Raw genomic sequence first — 10484 nt, 5'->3', positions numbered from 1 at the left:
TTAGGTTCAAGTCCACGGGGATAGACGAGGACTATCTTGGGAATTTCTGCATGTGCTCAATGGTGAGAATGGTCAATCAATATTGGACTTCTATGTCTTTTAGAAATTTTCGTATAAATTCTACTCACACCAATATTTGAGAGCAGGCTATGAGAGGAAAGATCAGAGTTTTTCTGGGTCAAGGAAAAGCAAACACGAGGGTACTTCAGAAAGTCCGTGGAAAAATAGAATTAAAAGATAATATGAACCTTTCTGTGAATTTTTTTGAAGTACTATTCTATGTGACTAAGAAACAAAAAATCTTAGCCTCACCCATACACATGTGATAGAGGTTTATTCCCACTTCCCCCTTTTCCCCTCCCTTAGCCAATTTGCAATAAAAATGGTAAAATAGTGATATCATGGAATGAGTTACTTTGTCTGAAAGGCTAAACCACAGGTTCATGGGAAGACTGAGACATGACACACTATTGTGAGGCAAAAAGGATGCTTTTTAGGGACTTGTGATCACTATTGGGCCAGGCAAGGGAGCTGGGCTCCTGAACTCTGTCTCTTTCTGCTGTGTTCTGGAAGCAGGAGCTGGGCTCCCTAATTGCCCTGTATGCTGGTTTTATTTGGTGGCTCAGCTGGGTGGAGTGAACTCTGTGAAGAGATGCATTCATTTTTAGTTACCTCACCAGATTGCTAATTTTCACTGTGGAGGCATAAATCACCATAATCACTATAATCCTAAAATGGAGAGGCTGCTGTTCTGGCACAGGGGTGGTGGCTATTGCCACCACCAAAGCTGTTCTATCTGAGGGTCGGCCTGGAGAGCCGGGGAAGGAGCCGCACGTGGCTGGCTCTGCAGGACACTCTCAGATTGGGGACAGAGGGCGTGCTGGGAGCTCCTCTGCCTGGGAGGAGAAACGGAGTTCCTGGAGGAGCTGGTTCTGTGTCATGGCAAAAGCCCTGGGCTGAAGACAGATAGGCCCTGGGCTCACAGCTGTGAACAGAACATCAGCAGAACTTCAGTCCTCTTTTCTCTCCCCTCTTCCCATCAACTCATCTCTTGGTTTGGCTTAGTTTTTGTATCTCTTTTGAGGAAAGCCTTAAAAGTTTCTAAAGAATTACCTCAAGCAGAAGCCAGAGGCTACAAAAATACCCAGACCCCAGAAATGGAGGCTAAATATCATCGGGGAGAGAAAGAAAGAGAGAGAGAGAGAGAGAGAGAGAGAGAGAGCCCAATGTAATTTGTCACTTTGTCACCTATACTTGTAAACTTGATTAAAATTTTTTCTTTTTTAAAGAAAACCAACCTGGGCTAGCTGGTTAGCTGAAGTGGTTAGAGCACAGCCTCATAACACCAAGGTCATGGATTCGGATCCCCATACTGGCCAGCTGCAAAAAAAAAAAAAAAAAATTAAAAAATAAAGAAAACCAACCTAAGCTCAGACTAAGAAATATCAATGAGATCCTAAATCAGGGGAACTTAAAAGATGACTAACTCATATATAAACATGTGAAAGTGCCTTACCATTCTCACAGAAGGTGAGGAGATAGAGATCAGGGAATAACATTCTCTTGGCAATTTCACATCATAAAGGTGTCTGGGTGCGTTGCTTTGTTTATAGTTTTGTTTTGTTTTTGCCTGAAATTTTATGTATTTATTTATTATTTATTTATTTATTTACAAAGGTGACCGGTAAGGGGATCTCATCCCTTGACTTGGTGTTGTCAGCACCACGCTCAGCCAGTGAGCAAACCAGCCATCCCTATATAGGATCCGAACCCGTGGCCTTGGTGTTATCAACACCGCACTCTCCCGAGTGAGGCACTGGCTGGCTTGCCTGAAATTTTAAAAACAGCCTTAAAAGGAGAGAAAAAGTCTCCTGAGGAGAAATGTTTATTGCCTAATACTTATAAGCCTTGGAGAATTTAGAGCCCAAAGCATCCATTATTACTGAGGCAGGTTGATAGACTAAAAAGAGAGGGAATTTTAGGTCAGGGACGTAGTGTGCAAAATCGAGGCTGTTCTTGGGCATTAGACGATAAGACAGACAAATAATGGCTTGCAACAGGATAAACTGCCCTGTGAGATGGCTCTGGCCCAGCTGTGTCCCTTCCCCACCTGTCCCTCTCCTCAGCTTCCCTCAGATGACAGGGAACAGATCTGCCTTGTTTTTGGTCTTCCAATCACCTGCCCTCATGTTTAGGCAGCAGAGAGACCTGAGTCGTAAACACAGCTCTGCTGCAAGCTCCTTTGGCTAAGTGTGGCATTTAGAGTATTCTAGTTCTTCCTTGATGTTTTTCACTGTTTTTCAGACCCCTTATGATCCTTTCCAGAACCTTCCACAGTGCCTGGGCACAAAGTAGATGTACAATACAAATTTGATACATTGATTCAAATTTGGAGAAGAATATGGAGGAAAAGTCAAAGAGTAAAAAATGAGGGGTGTTTCACTTTCTCCAGGGTCCTGTCCCTGGCCGCAAGGGCCTCAGATGAAAGACCTCAGGCTTCTCACCAGTGTCTTTAGGTCTTCAGGATGACTCCCACGCTCTCCAGTTGGGACAGGGCCCCAGTGGAGCAGTGAAGAAGGGGACATTTTTTTCTAAAGTCTCCCTGCATTAATGACAATAACAGCAGTCACATGCTTAGAAGGAAGAAAATCCTTCTGATTTTGCCTTCCACAGCAGAGGTGTTTCCCCTAAGGTCCCAGTTTTACTCCAGCAGAAAAAGCAGGCGGGGGCTGATATGGTTGCAGCAACACTATTTTGCTTTGGTGACAGGAAGCCCTGTGATTTTTCTCACCAACTTCCCCGAGGATGCCACCTTTCAGCTACACATACTTAGAATATTTCTACCCTCCCTGACCCAATCTAGGGTTGCTAAGAGCTTCAGTACTTTCTTCTCTGCTTCCTACCTCCTCCCAACCCCCAAGTTCATACCCAAATGCCAGCAGATGGGACCAGCCTCTGGGACAGAGGGGAAATATTGTGGAAATCGGGGGTAGACTTGAACACGTATATCGATCTAGAAACAGGCATAAAAGCAAGACCCTTGTTACTACTAGGATGGTGGTGGGAAATAACTTCCTATCCATCACGGGTGGTGGTGAGGGTAGCGACTATTAGTTTTAATATTTTTTTGTGGAGGTAAATTATTTATTGGTAGTAAATTAACTATTAATGGCTATGTTAAGGGGCCACATGGAGGCTGTCCAAAGAAAGCCATACAATAATAATGAGCAATTAATTATATCTGGTATTACATTAAAATATGTATTATATCCAAAGGACAGAATACACTCACTTTTGAACTGAATTTGGTTCAGTGTCTCTTATGGGGAGGTATAAGGACTCCACGTGCAACTCTGTTTGGGCTGTTATCTGTACCTATGTATTTATTTGGGGGGTTTTTTGGCTTCAGAAAAATTCCTTGGTGTTACAGAAAATATGTGCATTGCATAAAAACTGTCACTGCTCAAAATGTTCAGTTAATGGCATATGTAAATAAAATTTAATAAGTTTTGCTGCTAATAGTTATGATTGAGATGTATGTTCAACATTTCCTAAACAATTCTAAGAGCTCTTGCAGTATTTACTGCTACTAATACCGCATGTTATGATTCTATAGCCCCTTTTCTGACAGAGCTTTTTTTTTTTTTTTTTTGTCGTTTTTTTCGTGACCGGCACTCAGCCAGTGAGTGCACCGGCCATTCCCATATAGGATCCGAACCCGCGGCGGGAGCGTCGCTGCGCTCCCAGCGCCGCACTCACCGGAGTGCGCCACGGGCTCGGCCCTGACAGAGCTTTTAAAAGGAAACACACTCCGTATCTTTTTCCCCCCCTTCAGTTAACTATTGGAAGAAAGCAGAATAGAAACGTGAACGTTTAAAGGCAAGAAGCACAGAGAAAGGAAGTCGAGTGGAACAACCCCCTGAAATCCTGACACCAAGCTGGCACGTTGAATGAAGCGCAGGGTTTTCCATTCCATTCGTGGGAAAAAGGAGAAAGAAAAAGGAGAGAAAAAGCAGGAGCTCAGGGATTCCTTAGGAACCTGGAAACACGGAGCGTTTCGAGGCAGCGAGAGACACTGCTGGGGTTTTCTCGCCGTCTTCAGTCTATGGTGAGATGTCTGAGCAACAGGGTCCAAGGTGCACCCGGGAAATGCAGCCAAAGGCAAGGGCAGCGGAAGGCTCTGGTTTCCTCCCCTTTGATTGGAGGACCACTTATTGGGGTGCCTTCGGTTTCCTTATTTGTTCCACATGGAACCTGTGGCGGGAAAAAATGCCCATCCTACCTTAGGGTTGCCAGAGCGAGAAAGGGACCTGAAGTCGAAGTTGGGAGACCTGAGCTTGTGAGCTTGGTTCACAGCACAGCTGCTATTTGGGGGAACAAGTTCTGAGAGGACTGAGGGGATGGGCATCAGGAAAACTGGAGGTTGGAAAGCAAGTTGTCACAAGAGAGGAAGGAGGTGGTTCTGTGGGGTCCTAGACTGAGGGGATCTGTGCTTGACCGACCAGCTTTACTGTGACCATTGTCTCGGCCTGGGATATAGCAGTAACTGCCACTTGCAGCGTGCCTACTGTATGTCAGGCTCCTTGCATAGTTATCTCATTTAGTCCTCACCCAAAGCCAGATACAGCAACATTACCCCAGTTTACAGATGTGAAAACTGAGGCTACAGAGATTAACTTGCCCAAGGTCACTCAGCTGAATCGTGGAAGTGACAGTTTCTTCATATGTAAAATAATTGTGTATAACTACCAGAATCCATCGCCTGCTGGTTTGTTGACTCTCTTGAGATTGGACATCAGGAGCCTTGAAGAGGCGAGGCCCGGGAACATGCGGATCGTGGTTGAGTTTGACCTGCATTTAGGTCCCTTTCTTCAAAGCTTCTGGGGCGCATGCGCACCACGGTCGCTCCTTGCGCAGACCACGGTCGCCCTCTGCTGACGGAAGGCTGGAGAGCGCTTAGAGCGAACGGGCCCCAGGGCGGGCGAAGATTTTTCTCGCCTACAGAGGGCGCCAGTCAGCGTGCAGAGTATCCCACTCTTGCCGTCCCTTCCTCAAGCACTTCCTGTTTGGTCTCTATGATCCATCCAGTTGCGACGTAAGGAGTTCCTAGTTTTCAATTTACCGTAAACAAAAGGGACGTGCCCCGACCCGGAAGTGAAATCTGGAGTCGGGCCGGAGCTCCGAGCGCCGGCATTGAGGAGTAGTAGGTCAAGGGGAAGCTGTAGCCATGGCTGTGGCCGTGGCTATGGCGGGGGTCGTAACTGGGTCGGAGCCAGGCCCCGCGGAAGAACTCGCTAAACTCGAGTATCTGTCTTTGGTGTCGAAAGTTTGCACCGAGCTGGACAATCATTTGGGGATCAACGACAAGGACCTAGGTGAGCCCGGGAGGGTCCCTGCGGCATCTGGGCTTGGGGCCGAGGGAGACGGAAGGAGAAGGGTGGTTGATGGGCCGACTGTGTGTCCGTGTGAGTCAGTCTCCCTCTCTCTCTGTGTCACAGAGACCTGGGCCCAGGGAACCTGCGGCCATGGCCTCTGCTTGAGAGTCCTCCAGGCCGAGCTGTTACAAACCATATCCCAGAGCTGTCAGTGAAGCCTGGGGCCGCCATCTATGCTTGATTCCCTCCCCCTCCAGCCCCAAATAATTAAATAACTTTAACAACAATAGCAGCAACCACGATGAGGATGATAATGACTGACGTTTATTGGGTGCTCACTGGGTGCCAGACATTATGCTCCCCTGTTCATTTACATTGTCTTATTTGGCCTTCACGCCGGAGATAGTCATCAGCGTCTGTGCTTTTAACTATGTTCCTCACTGTTCATACTATCGTGTCTCTCAAATACCACGTTTTGGGACAAACTACGTCTGGGAAACCCAAACTGAGGAATTAAAAAAGGCCAGGGTCCTAGAGCTAAGGCCATAGGCAGGTGGAGTCCTTATGAAGATGAGAGGGGATGGATGGGATCAAAGGCAGGAGTGGAGGGATTGACCTTTGATAGGTACAGGGATGCTTCATCCATTGTAACAGGAGGGAGGGCAGAGGATATGGTTGTAGGTGTAGATGATTAGTGTAGGTTGGTTGTAGGTTTAGAGATTGGTGGTAGGAAGACAAGTGAGAGAGTTGCATCTGCTGTTTTCTAAATAAACATGAAGTGAAGTCACCCACTAGAGGGATGGAAGGGAAGGGGCATGTGACAGGAGTGGTTGGAGAGGTTAGATGTATGATAAAATACTTAGCTTCTCTGAAGCTGTTTTTCTCATCTGTGAGGTGTAATAATAATATCTTCTAAACAAGGTTACCATATAGCACCTAGAAAGATGCCCTGCAGCCAGTATGTTTTAGTTCGCTTTTCTTTTGCCTCCCAGTTAAGATGTGCCTGTCTTGTATCAGTTTGCCTCAGTCTTCCCTTTTAGTTGGTAGTGAGGTGATAATCTTGTCAGTTTGCTCTCTGGGTAATATGTTTTCTTCATTCAGCAAATATTGAGCTGGGGGACTCGTAAGAGAGATTTATGCTGCCAGGGAGCTTACATTTCTCTGTTTTGTTTTAACTGCTAATACCTTGGCTCCTTTTAGAGGAAACAAAAAGTTATTGAGATCTTCCGGTGTTTAATTGTTTTGATATTAACCTCATTATGTACAAAAATAAAGCGAGGTATAAGCTCCATAATCTTTTAGTTTATATACTTGTAAAACTAGCGATCCCAATTAATTTGCAAATAAACCACGAATATGCTTTCTGTTAAATACAGAGTTACAAAACCAACAACATTAACCATACTAACATCGATTTAGTGTGATAGACAGTGTTGTTTTGTTGAACTAAATTGCCAGAATTATGTTTAATAACAGAAGGGTATTATTTTGCTTCTTTTATGCTTTATTTATAGACCCGATTCTTTTGATTTTGACCTTGATGGATTATCATTTAAATCAGTGTCATTTTTCCTGTTTTCAACAATGAGCTTGTTTTTAACTACAAATTCTTTTTTTCTTTGTTTGGTTTTTTGGGGTTTTTTTTTGGCAGCTGGCTGGTTTGGGGATGAATCCATTTTTGATTGTTCGATTAATTTATTGATGCCCCCATATAATTCTGAAAATTAAAAAAATCCTGATTAGCGATGGCTGGCAGTGTGAATATGCTGCTGACTGCTTATGATAGGCTTTGAGCATGGCGTGCCTAGCACCATGAGACTTAGTTCTCCCTCCACCTTTCTCTAAAGAATGTGGCCTCTGACGTCAGATTGCTTGGGTTCCAATTTCGGCTCCACAATTATTATTGGGTAGGTCATTGTCTCAAACCTTCAACCTCTTCATCTGTAAAACAGGGCAATAATAGCACCTACTTATGAGGGTTGTTGTGAGGATAACCCATGTAAAGCACTTAGTATATTGCCTGGCACATAGTAATGTTCAAATAGTATTAACCATTGACATTGTTGTTACTAACTTTTTATTATGCATAAGCTATGTCCATGTAGCCTGATGGCATTTGGCTTTCACTTAAGGTCATCAAAAAGACAAAGGCAAATTCCAGCACGGAAGTGTATGGTAGTACTAGTTTATAAGTTAGTCATCCGATTTTCCATGTTATTTATTTTGTATTGGCATCCAACTGAAATCATTCAACATTTCTTGTGGGACTCACAGTTTGAGGCTTATTATCTCAGTCTATAGTAAAATGCAATTCTTTCCTGAGAGTTTCTTAATTAATAAATAGCTTTAACATTAGAAGTTTTAAGAACTAGACAAGTTTGTGGAGAAAAATTTGGGTGGCAAGTGAGTCTTTCATCCACTTAGAGATGGTACCACCCTGAAGCTGCCTGGCCTTCAAATATAGATTGGGTCTGTCCTTCCAGAAACTGTAGAAAGCATTCTACTGTTTGTGTCTGTGTGTCCGTGTGTGTATGCATGGGCTCATGCTTTTGTACACTGGCACTTCTAGAACCTCTGTGGAAGTGTGCCCAGCTAATAGTTTTCTGAGAAGAGGGTATGATGATCTGGGGCAAATAGATCTTCCTAGTTTAAATGTACTCAAGAGCCTGGTGAGCCATTTTGTAGTAATATCTTCATTTGTAATAATTCACTAGAACATACATGGAGAATCTCGGCAGTCTAAATTTTCTTTCTTTGCCCTTACTGGATGCTGGTCTTTGGTTTTTATGAACTTTGGATACCCTAATTAGTTTTGTTTTCAACGTACTTGAGACTGTTTTCTTGCTCAAGTCTCCATTCTTGTTTTAATTCCTTTTCTCATTTGCAGCTGAATTTGTGATCAGTCTTGCTGAGAAAAATACAACTTTTGATACTTTCAAGACTTCTCTGGTCAAAAATGGTGCAGAATTTACGGTATGTATGTCTAGAAACCCCCGTTTTATTTTAATGTCACTATTGAATTTAAATTTTGGTAGGATTTAATATAGGATTTTGATACAGGAAGGAGACAGTTTGTACATACTAATCAAATAAACCATTAAGTGTGTAATGTTTTCATGCCATTAAGCAGTAGTGATGTAACTGCATTTCCTGTAACATCTTTCTAGGAAAACGGGGCAGGATTTCTACCATTATTTAAATCTTTGTGGGTGTTTACATTCTTATTCTGTGAATCAGAAAGTCAGAAACAAGAGTCTAGGTTTTGGAGGTAGTTCTAAAGCATGGGAAATAAAATGGTTGCAGGGAGCTAAATAACTTTTTCCCCCAAAGAGTCTTGAATATCAGCTTTCTCTGAAGCTACTATACTAGGTTCATGCTACATCAGGTTGACACTCTATGCCTCATTTGTTCCAATTAGCTAAATTCAGGTGCATAAGCACCCATCCCTTAAAGACGTTTTTTGCCTTTTCCCTTTTCTGAATGTATTTAACCGCTGTTCCAAGGGCTAACAATTTTTGTTCTATGTTTCTTTTCAAAGGATTCTCTTATTAGTAACTTGTTGCGTCTCATACAAACCATGCGGCCTCCAGCAAAGCCTTCTACTAGCAAAGGTGAGCAGAGCTTCCACCTGAGCTTAGCCTCCAGAATGGTTTGGATTATGAGCATCCTGTGCATTGCATTTGTTTTCCTCTCAGCAGCTGCTGGGCAAGTAAATGTCCTAGTAAAGTTTTTCAAATGACTTAAGACAAAATTAAAATTATAAGACATAACTGAATGAGTCCTTATGCACCCCTTTCCCTGCTTCATTCCCAGGTAGTTTGTTGAGGATTTTGTAGTCAATGTTTTTAGAAAATTTAATTACTTTTATAGTAATGTATATGATTAATATGTAGCAAAATGCCATGTACTGTTTCAGTTGGATGCAAATCTGATGTTGAAATTATTTTGTGAATCATTAAAAATATTAAATATGTCTTTTTTTCTTTTAATCCCTTCATGCTCTTTAATAAAACAAGATCCAGTTGTTAAACCCAAAACTGAAAAAGAAAAACTGAAGGAACTCTTCCCAGTCCTTTGTCAACCAGACAACCCTTCTGTTCGGGTACTGATACCGTTTTGAGAATGTCTGCTCTAACTGTGTGTCCCCTGCACCCCAGCCTCTTTTCTTTGTCTCAGTAATTTTATTATTTTAAGTTTGCCTTCATCGTAATATGTTTTTCAAAGTGAAAGTGTTTGATCAGTCACTGAGCATGTAGTATGTATAGAATAGTCTTAAAGGGTTTAGAGAATAATATTCAAGGGGAATGAGATTGGGAATTGCAGGAAGGAGTGATTAGGAATATGAAATAGGCATGAAATAACTTACGGTTCTGGAGCAGATGCTCCATGTGTGAAATTAGATTTTTTTGCTCCATTACATGTTAGAAGGTCCAATTTTTGAAATGTTTTTATTTTTATTTTATTTTATTTTATTTATTATTATTTTTTTAGATGACTGGTAAGGGGATCTTAACCCTTGACTTGGTGTTGTCAGCACCACGCTCACCCAATGAGCTAACCAGCCATCCCTATATGGGATCCGAACCCACGGCCTTGGTGTTGTCAGCACCACACTCTCCCGAGTGAGCCACGGGCCGGCCCATGAAATGTTTTGATTTTTAAATTTTATTTTAACAAATATTTATCCAGTACTTACTGTATGCCAAGCACTGTTCTAAGTACCAGGGGTGTTACAGTAAAGAAAACAGACAAGAGTTTCTACCTTCTTGGAGACTACATGCTAAAGCCAGAGTGGGGAGCAGGAAATAAACATGTAAACAGTCTAGTAGGGAGGAGACAGGCAATAAATAAATAAATAAATAAATGTGTAACATAGCGGGATAATGATGAGGGCTATGCAAAAAAATAAAGCTGGGGGAAGGGAGTACAGGGGAGAGTTGCTTTTTAAAAATGTTACCATCTGTTTTCTAGTAGTGATCATCACTTGCATGCTTTCATGGGAGGGATGATTAGTGTCTAACTGCCTTCCATAGGATTATGTTAAGGACAAAGGAGATTTGCCAAATGTAGAAATGATCCCCAAGAGCCTTTGCCCGTTCCTTCTGCCTC

The 10484-nt window shown here is 42.6% G+C and overlaps 1 protein-coding gene across 2 annotated transcripts in view; it reads left to right on the top strand.

Moving 5' to 3' along the window:
- The first annotated feature begins 5181 nt into the window (after nucleotides 1–5181).
- Nucleotides 5182–10484, top strand: part of DHX8 (DEAH-box helicase 8) — a 31305-nt gene continuing 26002 nt past the window's right edge. For both annotated transcript variants that reach the window (XM_063080339.1, XM_063080338.1), the window contains exons 1-4: nucleotides 5182–5375; nucleotides 8263–8348; nucleotides 8914–8986; nucleotides 9392–9477. In XM_063080339.1, coding sequence (XP_062936409.1) covers nucleotides 5228–5375; nucleotides 8263–8348; nucleotides 8914–8986; nucleotides 9392–9477 — 393 coding nt within the window. In that variant the 5' untranslated portion in view covers nucleotides 5182–5227. The remainder of the gene's footprint in view (nucleotides 5376–8262; nucleotides 8349–8913; nucleotides 8987–9391; nucleotides 9478–10484) is intronic.

The sequence above is a fragment of the Cynocephalus volans genome, chromosome 16 (assembly GCF_027409185.1).
Source record: "Cynocephalus volans isolate mCynVol1 chromosome 16, mCynVol1.pri, whole genome shotgun sequence".
Lineage (NCBI taxonomy): Eukaryota > Metazoa > Chordata > Mammalia > Dermoptera > Cynocephalidae > Cynocephalus > Cynocephalus volans.
The sequence above is the reverse complement of the archived record's forward strand: the minus strand, read 5'-3'. Positions and strand labels throughout refer to the sequence as shown.